At 35.8% G+C, this 19,017-nt stretch overlaps 1 protein-coding gene across 1 annotated transcript in view; it reads right to left on the minus strand.

Moving 5' to 3' along the window:
* Positions 1–19,017, minus strand: part of LOC131672130 (protein ERGIC-53) — a 558,437-nt gene that overhangs the window by 466,462 nt on the left and 72,958 nt on the right. The window contains exon 2 of the mRNA XM_058949141.1: positions 14,385–14,441. Within this exon, the coding sequence (XP_058805124.1) occupies positions 14,385–14,441 (57 nt within the window). The remainder of the gene's footprint in view (positions 1–14,384; positions 14,442–19,017) is intronic.

Consider the following 19,017-nt stretch of genomic DNA (forward strand, 5'->3'; position numbering starts at 1 on the left):
GCGCAAATTGCGCATAACTTGCAGGTAATATTTCTTATTTACTGTTCTACCCTGTGGCAAGAACTCATGATGCACCACGCCCCTGCAGTCAAAGAAAACTGTAAGCAAAACCTTTACATTTGATCGAACTTGGCGTGCTTTTTTTGGTCTTGGTGATCCAGAATGCCTCCACTGGGACGATTGAGTCTTAGTCTCGACGTCATAACCGTATACCCATGTTTCGTCACCTGTTATAACCCTGTTGAGTAAATCTGGATCATCGTTGACGTCATTCAGTAGCTCTTGGGCGATGCTCATGCGACGTTTCTTTTGGTCGAAATTGAGCAATTTTGGAACAAACTTCGCTGACACACGTCTCATGTCTAAAACACTCGTCAAAATTGATTGGCACGAACCAAATGAGATGCCAATATCATCAGCAATTTCTCTAATGGTAATCGACGATTTCCCAACACTATTTTCTTCACTTCTTCAACATTCTCATCAGTTGTTGATGTGCTGGGGCGTCCAGAACGAGGTTCGTCGTCGGTGTCTTCTCGGCCTTCTTGGAAGAGTTTATACCACTTGTAAACATTTTTTTGGCTTAAAGTAGACTCACCGTATGCCACTTTCAGCATTTCAAGTGTTTTGGAACATTTGATTCCATTTTTCACACAAAATTTAATGCAAACTCTTTGATCCATGTTTTTAGACAGCAGCAAATCGTGGAGCACGCAAAACACTTCTAACCTTGATGCCTCTCACAAACAAACCAAACATACTACAAAGCTGAAATTTGGAACGTATGTTCTAGACGAGTGTACCGACATAACCAAATAAAAAAGTCGAAGATCGAACGGACGTAGCCCGCTAAATTTCAAAATTCACCTTACTTTTTGATCACACCTCGTATAATGCACATTTTTATTTTTACAAATAAACTTTACAAGCATACAAAAAAAGGAATTGTTTATTACTACAAATGTTGGTTTAATTGGTTTTACAACTTTATGAGCCAATTGTTCTTTAGCGCATAATTAAACCTTTGGAAAAAATCACAATTCATTAAAAAGTTGTCGTCCCTGTAGAGACCCACGACGGATGCGCGTATATCAAGTACAAATATAGTAGAAATTTAAAGTACAAAATTTGGCAAACGGTAGTATTGAAGCGCGAACCTATCGGTAATCGCAAGCCCCGACAAAATTGATGCCACATGATATGAGTATTGATGTCTATGGCGATGCGAATGTTAATATCGAGATCTCGCAAGATTTTATACAAATCAAAGTCTGCCGTTACCGGTAAAACGTGAGCGGTGAATGCATCGGACATGTTTGTATTGACGTCAATCTTTGTATCTCGTGGCACCTTCATCACGCAACACACACCATCGTGAAAGCGCAACATGTAATCACGAGCAAACAAGGCGTTTTTTAATGTAAGGACAAACATTGAATCACCACTCGAGAAATTTGTCGACAAAAAGTAAAGCACGTGAGTTTTTGTTGAATCAATGTTTGTCGTCATAGTCAAGTTTAAATCGATCACCGTTGGCGATCGCATGTCCTTTACCAACAGGTCTGCTTGCAATATGTATTTGAGTTGTTCGATTACGTGTGGCAAATCGTTGCTCGTCACATTAAAATATTCGGCGTAAAAGTAATCCAGTAGCAATAGTTCGTCTAGCATACATTGATTGGTAACATCGTTGAAAAACATACAGTTGGTCAATTAAGAAAAAATTGTTTGAAATGCCCTATTAAAGCCGCATCGACCTTCGAACGAACACTCCATATACTCGCGAGTCTGATCCATTACCACTTGTTTTAGCGTGTTGTTAAAATTTAGCACATTTACGTGCTTGCAAAGTTCGTCGACTTTTTTATTTTTCGTCGCACAATTGACGTAGTTGTAGTACTCTTCTTCCACGCTCTCCTCTGGCAAACAGGTATCAAATTTATTTGTGGCAATGACGACGGTTCTTCCAAAGACGCCACTACTCTTGTGGTACGTTATTTGCATGCGACCACTCGTCATTTCTGTGTGTAAACGCGCAAAATTAAATTAAAAAAATGTATAAAACACGTAGCGTAAAAAAAACTTACCAGTCATCGTGATCCGTAGAAAGATACGTTGTTGCGGTTGGTCATTGCTATCTTCGTTGAAAGAATCACCGCCGTTGTCATTACTACAATGATAGCCGTTGTTACCATCGTCGTAATTATAGATAGTTGCGATATCGTCATTACTATTATCAGCGCTTGTTGTTGTTGTCGCAACGGTGGTATCAATCGAGACAGCCTTATTCTCATCATTACCGGTATCGGCATCATTGTTTTGCAAGGAGGAAAACGAAGGCGAAGACGACGACGACGATAACAAAGCCGATTTATTCAACTGCTCGAGGAAATCATCCAGTAGTTCGTTTTAATCGAGCGAATGGGGCGTGGAAACCAAAAGTTGCAATTATTTTTCGTTTGACTCATCCACTTGAACGCCCTCGATGTACACCACGCAAAAGCCACCGTTTTCGTTGTCGCTCACGACAACGTCGATGACACCACCACCACCACCACCACCATCACCACCACTACTACTACTATCATCATCGTTACCATCATTGCTACTAATGCCATTCGATGCTATCGCCACATTGCAAATAGAGTTGTTGCCGCAGTCATAACTATTTACTTCGACAGCCGCACTATTAGCGATATTGGTTATAGTGGTGTTCAACGAATCTACATCGCCATCGTTAATTCTCTCTGAATTAGAATTTTGATTGTCGACAGCGGTGGTAACGACGACGGCGCTGCTGCCACTACCATCATCATTGTCGTCGTTATGGTAGTCGTGAAACTCACTTCAAAGAGACTCGATGGCCAGTGTTGTGCCCTCGGACGACAGTTTAATTGAATTGTCTGTGTCGTCAAAGACTCGATTGACATAACTCAATGTAATAACGAAATCTTCCAGGGTATTGTCCTCCTCGGCATTGTTGCTATCGTCGTTGCTGTGCCAGTCGTTGATGATTGGCATCTCTTCCTCGATTATTGGCGCCAACGGAGATAAAAAAGTATTTGAGGAGATGTAACGCATCGTTGTTGCTACTACTTTACCTACGGTAAAGGTACATGTTTTTTTATTTACGTTTAAATAATAAATATTTTATAATCAAAGCGTAGTTAGTATCATCGGTGACTGATTCTAAGGCTAACTCTGTCGTGTCGAGCATTACCAAGGTGACCTTCGCCATTTTGCCAAAAAATACCATCACTTGAATTCTGCAAATATTATTTGGTATGCGACTCGTTATCGCGCGTTTCAAGAAAGGGAAAGGAAGTATTTTTTTTTAAACGGCCCAAACGGATTTCGATGGTTTATTGGTATTGCTACCATCGCTGCTGCTGCTGCTGCTGCTGCTGCGATTAGCTTTCTTTGAAAAAAACATCATTGCAAGTTTTTGCACATTTATCGTAAAAACATTACTGTGGTCGCAAGAAGGAGGGATGGGGGAGAGAACGTACGTGCTAATAACTACATCTCTTTGATGTATTTTTTTAGATGTCTTAAAGGGTTACCTTTCCCCCTTGTTTTCACTTTTAGAGCAAGAGAAACTGCTGCTACTACTGCCAGCTACTGTTACCGACAGGAGTAGTACATGCTAAAGTGGAAAACAGACGCGTTTACGGCGTATGAGCGAGGAGAGTGGATTATAGTTTTCAAAAACGCGCGGTTGCGCGGTAAAAGGCAGTCGGCCGACTGTATTGCAAAGATAGACCCACTCAAAAAGAAACTCGTTTTATTACCTTACACGCGATATATTAATAGAAGTGAGTCTTTGCAGTCATCGTCGTAGTTCGTGCTCGAGCAGTAATTGACGACTGCATATATTGTTACGATGGTGTATTGGCTGCTGCTGCCGCTAACGTAGCGTATAATGTAACGTAGCGATAACATCTCGACAACAATAAAGCAACTTTTTTCTTCAACTACTGGAAATTTTATTTCACATTTTAGTCATCATCGTCGTCGTGCTTTGTCTCTGAAACGCAACGAGTGACGCAAAAAAAATCGAGGTCAACGTTGTGTAACGTTTCAGTCTATCTCGCGTTATCAAATAAATAGTCCGGACTCTTTCTATTATATTTGTAATCGCGTTTCCGAGAGTAGCAAGAAGTTGACACGCATATATATTCTATAAGAAATGAAATCTCAAAATTTATCGAATAGCAAACACAATATTTTCTATTTCGATGAATCGTTTTGAAATACGATTGAGTATAATTGCATCTATCGGGGAGAAGCCCGACAGCGCCGCAACAAACACTCAATTCGATTTCTTAGCAATTAATAAATTTGTAGAGAGGAAATATCTAAGGCTACTTTTTTCTCATAAGAGAGATAGTCTTATGAGTTGAGCGCTTAGGTATCGTAAGGAAAGGAATTAGTAGGCTAACCACTGAATAATAAAATTAGTCTCAGGAAATTGCTGAGTCTTTATTTCAAATCAATGCTCGCGCTGGTAAGCAAGGTAGGATAGTGAATCCTTTTGCCGCAGCAACGAGCGAATTTATACTTGCGAAATTGGCTCCTTTCTACGCTTGGTAGCCCCTACAACGCTATTTTTGAAATTGATATAAACTTTGCACATGTTTTGTCGCAAAATGGCTCGATCGAAATTGAAATTTTATGATTTAAAAAATTAAGTGTGAAATAACGAATTTTTTAACATAAATCGTTTCTCGAGGAAAAATCGCCTTTTAGAGTTATAAGTAATACAATTTGATAATCAAACAACACCAAATTTACAATAAATTTATGGAAAATTTTTACATAAAAAAATCGCTTGTGATTAGTAGAACACTATTTAAATTGAAAACGATTAATATAACTATCCAATTTTTAATAATAATTAAAAAACGAATTTGCAAATTTCTTTTTTAGCCATTTCAAATTCAGCAAATTAGTGACAATCATTATCATTAATTTTACAGATACATACAATCGAATTTCTATCTAACAATGCAATTTTAATTGTTTAAATAAATTATAAATTTTTTATTTATTGATAACTCAGTGAAAAATTAGTTACCAAAGTGTCAAATTCTTGCTTCTCAGTTTCAATAAGTTACGAACGCAATTGCACATTCAAATTAGCAATATAATTATTTGTTGCAAAATAACAAACACTATTAACTTGTAAATTAAATTAAACTAATAAATACATATTTGATAATTCCGATGACGGTAAACGTCTTGTTTGAGTTACCATCTCAATCACGCAGCTGCCTGCGAGGGCAGCACCTACCGGTTGGGGAAAATAGAAAAAGGGAACTCTGTACGAGACGGGACAGAAATGCTATTATGAAAGAACCAGTCGAGGATTTGCAATCCGATCATCTAGCTGCATATAACAGTAACACAAGTTTTCCAAGATTTCCAAGAGTGCGGAAGTGATCCAGCTGACAGTCTTACCGATCTTATACTTTTGTCACTATCCTTACGAGTGTGTGTGTGGGTGAGGAGTTTGGCCATCGTAGACAATACCGAGGGCACAAATCCCCTCCTTCAAAAAACTAAGATACCGGAAGCGGCAATACAAACCTGTTTTTACCCCCTGATAGTGCGACCGATACTAAGGTAAGCTGGCCAGCTTAATACCGCGATTTTTTAACGTATGACTGCGCTTAATTAATTGCAATTCCTTCGTACCGGCGACTCTGTAAAATTCAGTAGCGTGCATGTAAACTAACTTTGCGAACAAAGAACTGCGACCGATCCGGCGACGCGGGTCAAGCATTTTGTAGAGTATAGGAAAATAAACTAACTCACGTATGATTCAAACGACAATTTTAATGTTGTCATTATTAGCTAGTAGTGAGTTGGTTGACTGATTCCCGTCCCCTCTTGCTTTCCAATTAATAAACGCGAATATTTCGATTTCACCGCGCGCATTCCGGTACGATTGCGCGTCGAGCGAAACAGAACGGATTAACCATCCCGTCACACTATAACAACATGAAATTCAAGATCAGCGCATCAAAATTGACTAAAAAAATGCTTTTGTTCAATTGAAAAACTTGTCGATTTTGCATAGTAAACAATAAATTTCCCACGGTCGTGACGTCACGCTTCTTATATGGTCTTGTTTTCGCTGATTTGCCCTAGACCATTTACATGTACGAGGTGTGTTCAAAAAGTAAGGTGGCTTTTCAAATTTCATGGGCAACGTACTTTCGATTATCGATTTTTTTTATTTTGTTATGTTGGTACACTCTTCCCAAACATCTGTACCAAGTTTCAAGTGTATAGCATTTTTTGTTTGGTTGTGAGAGGCGTAAAGGTTATAAGTGTTTTGCGCGCTCGACGATTTCTTGCTATCGAAAAATATGGATCAAAGGATTTGCATCAAATTTTGTGTAAAAAATAAAATAAAGTGCTCCCAAACACTTGAAATGTTGACGGTGGCATCCGGTGAAACTGTTCTGAATAAAAAAAATGTTTACAAGTGGTATAAACTCTTCCAAGATGGCCGGGAAGATGCCAATGACGAGCTTCGCTCTGGACGTCCAAGCACGTCAACAACTGATGAAAACGTTCAAGCAGTGAAAACGAATTGTTCTGGGAAATCGTCGAATCACTATCAGAGAAGTTGCTGAGGATGTTGGTATATCGCTTGGCTCGTGCCATGACATTTTTTCTAACGTTTTGGGCATGAGACGTGTGTCAGCGAAGTTTGTTCCGAAATTGCTAAATTTTGACCAAAAGAACCGTCGCATGAGCATCGCTCAAGAACTGTTGAATGACGTCAACGACGACCCAGATTTACTCGAAAGGGTCATAACTGGTGACGAATCATGGGTATATGGTTATGATATCGAAACCAAAGTCCAATCGTCTCAAAGGAAGAGCCCAGATGAGCCAAGACCGAAAAAAGCACGCCAAGTACGATCAAATGGCAAAGTTTTGCTCACTGTTTTCTTCCATTACCATGGCGTGGTGCATCAGGAGTTCTTACCATATGGATGTACGGTCAATAAACAGTATTATCTTGAAGTTATGCGCCGTTTGCGAGAAGCAATACGAAGAAAACGCCCAGAATTGTGGAAAAACAATTCATGGCTTTTACATCACGATAATGCCCCTGCTCACTCATCTTTGCTTGTGAGAAATTTTTTGGCCAAAAACAACACCACAATCATGCCGCAGCCACCATATTCCCCGGAGTTGGCCCCATATGACTTTTTCTTGTTGTAAAGAGACCTATGAAAGGACGGAGATTTGCAACGATTGAAGAAATAAAGACTGCATCGCTGGAAGAGCTCAAGGCTATACCGAAAAGTGCTTATGAGAAGTGTTTTGAGGATTGGAAAAACCGTTGGTATAAGTGTATTGTATCTGAGGGGGATTACTTTGAATGAGACAACATAAATATTGATAAATAAATAAATATTTTTTCTTAAAAATACAAAGTCACCTTAATTTTTGAACACACCTCGTATGTGAGAAGAACGCCTTCGCTCAATTACCGCTTTTCTTTCGTTTTCTCGTGGACGTCGGGTTTCTATTTTGCAGTAGGAAAAGGGACAAATCAGACTTGACCGTTACATAGTCCCCCATTGGAATGGCGAATAAAACGAGCCATTCTAATGCGACTAATGGTGTCTGATTTGTTGTTTTTTTTTTCATTTAATTTATTTACAATTTATTTGTGTTTATTTTTTGGTGCTGGTAGTATTACGTCCGGAATTTACCAATATTTAATTAAATTTACTTGGAAAATCCGTCTGGAGTAAGCGAAATTATCGAAAGAAAAAAAAGAAATAAAAGGAGAACCTGTCGTAGCGGGTACCTTTCGCTACCTTTCGAATTGTTGTTTCCTTGTGATTTGTTGATCTGCAGTCCATCGCTTGCCAAGGAAAAGATTGTGCCTAAAGCACCGCTCACAGCCAGTCACACTTCACAAGACGAGAGGGAATATCGGAAGTTTCGGTTTAAGTAGAACTTACGAATTTTTAGAAATATCAACACCTTTATACTTATACTTTGACGTTTACAAAAAGAGAAATGTTGCGGTTTAAAATGTACTTTTCTAATTTAAGAGATTCGACACTCTTTTACTTAGACGTTACGCGCACGTTCTTACTGTTTCACTGCCGGTTACCGAATGTCGCGAGTCCTCCTGCAATCGAGGAAAAAGCATCGCGATGACCCGCCTATTGACGTATTAACCAATGTCATCGGCTAATGGGCTAATTGCTTAATCAGCTTCGCAAGTCGTTGCATATTCTATTCAGCAATTCTTGCGAAAGCGTAAAAGAAGAGAACTGTCTCTCCCGCCTTCGCGAAGTGCTTTTATCAAAGCGCATATGAGAAAGCTATATGCGATTTCCATTCTCCGCGGGAAACGGCATCAGTTTACATGTACATTCCATTTAGAGGTCGATTCGTACCGAAGTTGCTGATGGCGAGGAACCGGGCAGTTAGCCGTTTGCGTGAGGATGACTAAAGGTCACTCACAAACTGATTCTTCGGCAACATATCAGTGTCTGATGTCTGGCTTGCTTGGGACGGAACACCTCCCCTGTTATTTGAAAAAGTGTGGAGCTTGTTAAAGAAGCTTCCGCTTTTGATGTAATGAACAATGCAAGTTGTAACTTCAGACACTGAGTTGTGCATTCTTAAATAAGATAGGATAACATAACATATCTAATAGTCTCGTGACTTTATTAATAATTCGAGTCAGGTATCATCCGAAGTCGCTGTCTTTTATTCAGCTAACGACAGTGATGTTCTGACTTTTTTGATGATATTAGACCGATTGTAAGTAGTACATTGATACTGTAGACGATGAGCGTGGCAGTGGTGCTGATAACTGTGAGGAAGATGAATGCTGAAAGGATTTTCATTTCGTATCATTTTTCGTATTCTGTTTTAACTCTAGATAGAAAAAAACGGTAAAAAAAAGAAAAATATTAGAGAAATATATACTTCTTATATTATGTGGCGTATTAAGTTCCCACTTTAAGTTTTCTTTTCGATTCATCTCGCTTTTCCTTTGTATTTTGTAATAATGATTTGAAATGCTAACTTTATAATTTATTTCTAGTGGTTACTAATAATGCTCACATTTACAAGTCGCTCTCTGTTTCCCCGTTTATTGTAGTGCTGTTATTTGTATTATTCTCGCTATTATAATTTTCGGTGGACAGTATGTTTGAGTTTTGCTCATGGCTGGGCAATGTACAAGAACTACTTGGTACTGCAGTGCTGATCTCGCTACATCTTAAACGAGTTAAGCGCAATTTATTTGGATGAACCAAACGAGTGCTATTTTTAAACGCGATTTTGACATTACCTGTTTCATTTTCTATTTCTAAAACTCTAAAAGGGCCTCGATATTGGGGCACGTGCGTTCCAGATCTTGGCTCTAATAGTTACATAATATAATCTCCTACTTTAAAAATGCAGGGGTTACATCTTCTATCGTAAAATTTTTTTGAGCGTATTTTAGTATTTATTAAATTTTTCCGAGCCAGTTCTTGTACATCGGCCAATCGCTCCTTAAGTCTAGATACGTAATCACAGTACGTATCGACAGTGTCTTCTTCGAGCGAAGTTTTTGGACCGTGCACGCGGGCTAGTTTACCGTATACGCATTCGTATGGTGTTAGTTTCGAGCCCTCATGAACGCTTGTATAAGAAAAAACATCATAAGAAAACACTTGTAGAAGAAAGCTGGTTATGGACAAGAGACTGCATTTTTATGATGTTATTTCTTAAATGTAGATTCATTTCATAGTCCATCAAAATTACTTGATTTGATAAACGTCGAACGAAGTTTTTCCAAATACGAAATCCATAAACATCGAGTGGTTGGATGTACCCTGTCGTTCCTGTGGGAATTTTTTTTATATTAACAATTTTGTTTGTCGGCATCGTTTCCCTTACAGCTTTATCGCAATGTCCACTCCAAGAGTCGAGTAAAAGTACAGATTGAGGTCCAACATTTAGGTAAAAAACTTCTTTCAACCAAATTCTAAAATAATCGAAAATAAAAAAATGTCAAGATTTTTTTATGTCATTGCATTATAATAAACAAAAATATACTAACTTGTCGTTAATTTTCCAGATTTAGGTGATTCCACATGAACATTTTCTGGTCTAAATAATGAGGATTCCACTATAGGACCGAATTGATCACTTTTTTCTTTTAATACTAAAAAGTGGTGAGAAAAGTTTCCCTGTTGCTGATATAGTTGGCTGAATTGTATAACTTTGCGTTGTTGATGAAACCGACTGTACCAGACATTGCAAATGCTTTTCACCTTCAACTGCTAATGTTCTTCCCGAGTGCATTTCTAATTGGAAACCACTCTGATCTGAATTATAAAAGGTTGCAATGCCGATTTCTGGTATACATGATTTAACATCAGCTACAAAAGCATCAGTATTAGTTTGTAGTTCTTCTTTACTTTATAATGTTTTTTTGTGATAAATTTATTTATTTTTCTAGATACTATTCTATGAGCTTTTTTAAATTTTAGTAACCAATTTTGAGAAGCCTTAAATCTTATATCTTCATGACCAACAATTTTTTGAACTTGCAATGCCCATTTCCGTATATCTCGATCATGCACTATCGTACCAACTGCAATAGCGGCTTTTAAATTATCAAACGGGTATTGGCAAATTCGCGTAATTTTTTCTCGGTAAGTTCCATTTTTATTAATTGTTTTCGCCCAACGTTTAACTTGACTTATAGATGAAACTTTTTTGAATCTATGTTGTACAGTATCTAGTTTTAAGTTTTTGTTTTTTCCGCTCTTCCAAAATTCTACGGCTCTTTGTTTATAATCAAATGTGATTTCTTCATCATCATTTGTGCACTGATTTGTTGGTGCAAAATCAGGATCAGGAAAGTGATGTTGAACTTCATCTTCGATGATTTTAGCATCAGTATCTTTATAATCTTCATGAAAATCTAACGTCTCTTCAACAATCATGTCAATATCATTAAACTCATACACGGCATCTATTAATATTTCTTTCAACTTTTCTGACAATTTAATTTTTTTGAAATTAATCTCGCTATCTGGTATTTGTAAACTTTGAAAATATGCTAATAATAAATTCACTACATTCAAAGGATTGATCTTCATGTTTTAATCTAAAACAAAATCAAGATATAAATACTCTTTTTTGCAGTTGAATAATTTTACAAAAGACAAAAGAAAACCTAGTCTATAGATAGAATTCGATCATACGTTTTTAACAGTTATATTTCACATGTTTACAAATCAAAATATTTGAATAAAATTATATATGATAAGTGACATAAATACTTACGTAGTAGACAAAAACTTTTTTTCTTGGTATGTACTATATTTTCGTGTTCGGGAAATTAGTATGTAAATATAGAAATAAGTTTATTTATAAATCCAGCACTATAAAAAAACTTTAACTTTTTAAACTTAACTTTTGACTTTTCTTCAAGTACTATGAATAATGAAATATGTATCGGAAATCTTATTATCGTAAGGGGCGAAGATTTGATATAACTTATCTTCTTCGAGCCATTGATAAGACAAAATTGTAAATAAGATAAAGTGTACAGCAAAGTAAAGTACCAACAAAAAGTAAACTAAACCACAAGTGAAAATTGAAAAAAGTAAACAGTTTATAAGTATAGGAATTGAGACTATAATAACTATTTATAATTATTAATATAATCAATTATATGTTATATTTTCTTTTTTCATTGACAAATTGTAAATGATTAAAAAAGAAATAAAAACTATATTAAACTTCCACTTTTGAAATTAATAATTTTTAACTGTTATTACTTGTTATTTTTCTTTATTACGAATTAACTTTATGTTTAAAAAATAATAACTATTATTATTACTCTTTTATACACAGCTATATGTATCGTATTAAAAAAACTGATTTTAGAGATTGATTTTCAGGGTGGATTTCACCCCTTAAAAGCCCTTATGGGCCGATAAAAAAAACAGGTATCTAATTTTTTTACAACATATCCCAAAATCATCCGACTCGGTGAGGTCGGGTTGGGGTGGTTCCCTTGTAAAAGACGCTCACTTTCTGTCACCGAAAGTCTGTGCTCGGTAGCACTGAGTGCTCAACTTGCATAACAGAGTATTCTGTCTTCTTCTCCTATATGCTGTAAGAGGACTCTATCTCATCCTGAATCGTTAGCGTTGCATTTAACGATGAATGGAGCCGCATAGTCTGGCTTAGACAAGACAGGGACAGTAGCAATCAGTGCTTTGATGCACTCATAAGCGTTTTGCTGCGCTTCAGTTCACACATACTTCGTGTCTTTCTTAGTTAGCATAGCAAGCTGATGCTCGCTATGCTCGCATAATCGGACAAGAATTTCCGATATCACAACGCCATCATCGATATAAACAATCGTGCAAGACTCCATTCGAGAAGCATTAGCATATCAGCTAAAGGAGTGGTACCAGTAAAGTGCTCAACCTTTGAGAAGCGTTGATAGTGTATCCAAAATCTTGTCTTTGGTTATATGATCTGAACAGGAATTTTCTTCCACAGAGCTGCGTTTAGATTCAACCTTGGTCTTTCTGCTAACGTAGTTAAATCAAAATCGGGGTCGGTAAGGTTGTAAGTATCTCTAAAATAGCTATTTTTATCCTGCCTTATTGTTTCCTAATTGTTGATGGCTTCTGTCATTAATTTCATTTGTTGACGTAAACTCTTGATTGTACTTTCGAGCTTTGCGTTTTCACTCTATAGTCTCGATACATTATTTTCAAGTTCCTCGACTATTTGTTTTAGCGTATTCGCTGTAATGAGAACTCCTCTTAGTTTTTCTACCTTAGTTTTAGTACGAGGGTGGGTTAATAACTCCTTAGAAAAAGATAGAAAAATAATTTTTTTTATTTTACAATATAATCTCCTTGTAGCTCGTTACACTTTTCTAGATGTCCTTCAAGTTTTTTTAAGCCATCAGAAAAAATAATTTTGGAAGTTCCTCAAAATAACCATTTGTTTGTGTTATGACCTCCTAGTTCGAGATGGATCGTGGTCTGGCAAATCACTTTTTTAAGTTTGGAAATAAAAAAAAGTCACTAGGGGCCAAATCTGGTGGATACGGTGGATGATCTATTAATTTCAATTCCATAATTTTAACCGTTGAAACTAGGTAAGTGTGTACTCGTGCATTGTCTTGAAGAAACAGAATATTTTTTGTTCAAATGAAGACGTTTTTCCTTTATTTTATCGCTTAACTGGTCCAACAACGACGCATAATACTCTGTGATGATTGTTTGTCCTTTTTCTAAATAGTTAACGAAGATAATCCCAAAAAACACTGGCCATAACCTTGCCATGCGTAAAGTCCTATGAGCTAAGGGTCTATACGACGATACGGTACGACATGACACTGGCTATGGGAAGAGAGAGGCATAAGGAGGTACAGGCTGCTCGTTATTAAATGATATAAATGATGTAATATAAATTTTAAGTTTAAATAAAGTAGACAACTTTTTTGACTAATTCTTAATATTTGTTACACTAAGTCAGACTTTTTGCTGACGAAAACATAATAATATACATGCAAATGAAATTTGTCTATAATAGAAAGAATAGCTTCAAATATATACGATCTTTATTATTCTTCCAAAGTGAAAAAAAATAGAATATTGATGAACTTAGGAGGTTTTATATTATGACTGATAATTTTTTTTATGTGTTACTCTTACAAAATAAAATATTTTCTTTCAAGTAAATTTTTTTATGCGATTTTCCTAAATCGAATACGAATTTTCCAAGATCAAGAGCAATGAATATAGATGCTATTTCTGAAGAAAACGCTTATATAATTGCTGAATTTAAATAAAAAATATTTTTTAATAAGTGTTTTGCATAATACAAGAAAAGAACTACATAACAATTTTTTTTAATTTTTTCTATTTTTTTCTTAAAATGGCGAGTGGATAAAGATATGACAAAAATTTCGTCATTTGCCTTACTATACGCAAGAAAACTATCTTTGCATAATTCTAATATACACGATTCAAAAAGGCTTGAAAGGATCTTTCAAATGGACTGCCTTAAAACTCTGTAGGTTCATTTCCAGCTGAAATGTAGAGCTTCAAAGTTACAGTCATTTTGTTCTCGGGTGGCCAAAAATTATTAGATGGGAGTGTATATGTTTGTATGTATAAATATGTGTTTGAGAGAGAAAAAGAAATTGTACGACATCTTTTGAAAATTCGATATTTTTTTAGATAGTCTTCTCAAGCAATAATGAACAATATCATACAAGCCACTTTTATCAATTGACATATTTGTTACAGTTACAAATTAATTAAACATATAAAATCAATGAATTATTGAAAACAATACAATACCTTTCTGACTTCTGAGTGATGGCGCTATTCGAACATTCTCTGAACTAGCAATAGCATCTGGAAAATAATATTAAAATGATTAGAATTTTCCTGAATTATAGAATTTTATATAAATTTATTTTTTGATAGTGCGCCATTGTATAGGGCATATCTATGGAATCGTTGATTTTTCGTGAATTTTTTTTTAATGAAGGCATGGTTTTAATCAACGTAGATATGTTTAATGAGTCCTATAAGTTGTAAATCTACCAGCGTGATGCATTTTTTTTTGAATGCTCAACAATTTTCATCGGTAAAAATCAAATTTACTTATAAAATAATTTTTTTTATGAGTCTGTCTACATTTTTATTTGAATAGATCAACTATTATAGCTGATCATTAATATATAACTGAAAATGATAAAAAAGAAGATAAAGGTTAAAAATTATCAGAAAAGGTCATGGTTTGCCAGGATTGTAATATTGAATCCAGCGTCTTTTGAGAATGAGCATTTTTATGGTATAATTCTGGCACAAAAAGAAGTGGTTCACACAGGGGTGAGTACCGTTTGTATTAAATTTGTAGATGTGCCACTATAAAAATACATTTTTAAAAGCGAATCACGTATGCAAGACCTTATATATTTTCACGCACAGTTTATTCAATTTGGAAGGCACATTAATTTTCGAAAAGCTGTTAGGTTCCTTATTTTAATTAGAACAAGATCGTATTTTTTGACTTTTGGTTACGGCAACGCTAAAAAAGTTATGAATGAAAAATTGCAATTATTTTCAAACACATAATAACCAGTCATGCTGACTCCAAAATCAACCTGCGTCTTATACACCGAATGTAAGATACTTCAAACCCCAAACCTATATACCCCAAACCCACTAACCTAACTAAAATGTGCGCCAGGATAGTAGCAATTAGGCAACCCTCACTACCTATGAATATCTTTCAAAACTAGCAGATGACAAAGAGTGATTACTTATTTAATAGGTAAGTTTTTTATTATTTTAATAATATATGCTATATATGTTATAATATAATAATATAGTAAACATACTTTATGTCTGAGGATGATAAAAAATACCTAGTACCTATATGCCACTTGGGATCAAAAAACGTCGCATAATATACGAGGGTAGTTTGAAAAGACCGTGCAAAAATAAAAACTGCTTGATTTTTTTAATAAATCTTTTTTATTTTTCAACATAGTCTCCTTTTAGGCTTATACACTTCATCCAACGCTGCTCTAGTTTGTTAATCCCTTCCAAATAATAGGATTTGTCCAAGTCTGTAAAATAGGTATTCGTTTCTGCAATCACCTCCTCCTTTGAATAAAATCTTTTCCCCGCCAGCCATTTTTTCATATTAGGGAACAAATAGTAGTCCGACGGAGCCAAGTTTGGAGAATAGAGGGGACGTGAAACGAGTTGGAACCCTATCTCCATCAGTTTTGCGGCCACAACTGCTGAGGCGTGAGCTGGCGCATTGTCGTGGTGGAAGAGGACTTTTTTGTGGGCCAATCGTGGACGTTTCTCTAGTAACTCGGTTTTCAAACGATCCAATAACGATGAATAATATTCGCCTGTAATGGTTTTACCCTTTTCCAGATAGTCGATGAAGATTATTCCTTGCGAATCCCAAAAGACAGTCGCCATAACCTTCCCGGCCGAAGGAATTGTCTTCGTCTTTATCGGAGCAGATTCCTCCTTGGCAACCCATTGTTTAGACTGTTCTTTGATCTCAGGAGTGTAGTGATGTATCTATGTTTCATCTACAGTGATGAAACGACGCTTAAAGTCTTGCGGATTTTGCTGGAACAGCTGCAAACCATTATTGCAACATTTCACACGATCTTGTTTTTGGTCAATCGTGAGCAATCGCGGCACCCATCTAGCGGATAGCTTTTTCATGTCCAAATGTTGGTGCAAAATATTATGTACCCGTTTGATCGAGATGCCTACAGTACTAGCAATCTCACGCACCTTCACTCTTCTGTCAGCCATCACCATATCATGGATTTTATCAATGATTTCTGAAGTGGTAACCTCAACAGGGCGTCCAGAACGTTCAGCATCTTTTGTGCCTCTCCGAAAATTTTGAAACCACTTATAAACCATTCTAATCGAAGGTGTACAATCACCATAATGTTTATCAAGCTTCTGTTTAATCTCCTGAGGCGTTTTGCCTTTGAAAAAGTAATGTTTAATAAATACACAAAATTCTTTTTCGTCCATTTTTTTACAACCAATCCATTTGTTTGATTGAAACGAATGTAAAACGCAAAGTAATAGGCCGATCTGGTTGGAACTTGGTGTGTGCTCTTCCATCTCTCTGACTTTGCACGGACTTTTCAAACGACCCTCGTACTAGATAATTAATACGAGATTTTTTATAAAAATGGTATTTTTGTTGCATCGTTTATTTTAATATAATTTTAAAAGTGTTTTTTGAAGTAAGAGACTGACTTGAATTCCAATATGAGCGAAATTAACAAACGACAATCGTACACAGCGGGCTAAAAATTGAAAGTGATCAAATTTGCTGAAGAACATGGCAATAGAACTACCAAATGTCATTTCGGCCCACCACCGACGGAAAAAACTATAAGGCTTTGGCGTTCTCAGAAGAGTAATTTGATACAAATGCATAAATAAAAGCGTGCGCAAAGTAATAAAAAAGAAAAGTGGCTTATTTTAGAGGATAAAGTTAAACTATAGATTGAAGATAATCGTTCCAAAAGCTTAGCTGTTTCAACAAAAATCTTACGCATACATGCACAAAAAGTAGCTTTAAAAAGTCCAATAAATGATTTTAAAGGAGGTCCGTCATGGTATCACTGCTTCATGAAACGAAATGGTTTAGCTATGCGAGTGAAAACAAAAATTTGTCAAAAAATGCCTAAAGAGTACAAAGACAAAATTCTCTCTTTTTACCGGTAATTAATAATTCACCGTAGACTAGCAATGAATTTTGAAATCGGACAGATAGCAAATATGGACGAAACACCTATGACCTTCGAGGTTCCGTCAAATAGAAGTGTTTCGAAAAAAGGACAAAAAACTATCACGATAAAGACAAGTGGTCATGAAAAATCCCACTACACTGTGGTTCTTGCTTGCTGTGGTGATGATGTAAAGCTACTTCCAATGATCATTTTTAAACGTAAAACTATAACTAAGGATAAAATACCGACAGGTGTAATAGTACATGTACACCCGAAAGGATGGATGGATGAAGGTGGTAGGAAAATTTGGATTGATAAAGTGTAGTGTAGAAGACAAGGCGGTTTCTCGAAGAAAAAAGCACCTCTGGTTCTTGATCAATTTCGGTCTCATTTATGAGATTGTGTAAGACAAAAATTTCATCAAAATTCTACACAAATGGGAATCATACCTGGTGGGCTCACTTCGATACTTCAACCACTCGATGTTTCATTGAATAAACCGTTTATAGTTTTTATGAGAGAAAAGTGAAACGACTGGATGATGGACTCAAATGTGCATAAGTTCACTGTTAGGAGCTCTTCAACGACCCACTATGACTCAAATTTGTGAATGGATGAAAGAATCATGGTCCAAAGTCGATGCGAAAATGGTTAAAAAAACTTTTTTGAAATGTGGTATCAGTAATGCTCTAGATGGTTCCCAAGATCATGTTCTTTATGAATCAGATACACATGAAGGTGAGGTTTCTGAGCTGAAGGTGATTCTGAACAATAATTGAATCAAATGGCTCCAACAGCGAATTCGACTACAACACAAGTACCGATTTAAGGAGCGAAAATTTATAAATTTGAATAAGGCAAAAAAATAAAAAAGAAAAGATAAAAAAACTTAAAAAAAAGAATCAAAAATAAAAAAAACAAAAAAAAAACAAAAAAAAAATTTAAATACAAAAAGAAAACCTAAAAAATTCAACAAAAAATACAAAAAACTTTAAAAAAAATAACAATAAAAATAAATAAAACACAACAAAAAATATCAAACAAATGCAAAAAAAACTTTAAAAAACAAAAAAAAAAAATGTTTCTTTCGATTGTCGCCCTCTCCGTGATAAGAGATGGGCAACGGTAATGTATATAATCATCGTCGGCTAACAGATATCAATATTTTTTTATGATCCCGTAAATAACTTTGATTTATAAAAAAGACGTGCTTTATTACAATTAAACGAATTTTTTTCCTCAAAACTATATTTTTATCAAAATTTTCATTTTTTCTCAAAATGTGCCTTCAAATTTTAGGGTGCGTCTTATACACCGGAAAATACGGTAATTAAATTTCACACCACAAGCCAAGTAACCAACCCAACCATCTACCCTCTAATCTCTAAAATCCACCTCTATCAAATCACAAGCACGTTAACGCACCTAACCCTGGGAACAAATAGTATAGTCGCTTATTTTTTTAACATAATAAAATTTTACACCACAAGCCAAGTAACCAACTTACATTTAACCCAAATCCACGAATTACGAACCCACAACCTCAAACCCGCAAACCCTAAACCAACAAACCTTAAGCCAACTAACCCCGAAACCAACCAATTCAAAAACCAATTAACCTAAAACCCGAACCCACATACCCCTAAACCCACAAACCTCACTCACAAATTGCAAATATACCCAAGCCATATATACCC

This window comes from Phymastichus coffea, unplaced genomic scaffold (assembly GCF_024137745.1).
Source record: "Phymastichus coffea isolate CEN01 unplaced genomic scaffold, Cenicafe_Pcof_1.1 PCOF00011, whole genome shotgun sequence".
Lineage (NCBI taxonomy): Eukaryota > Metazoa > Arthropoda > Insecta > Hymenoptera > Eulophidae > Phymastichus > Phymastichus coffea.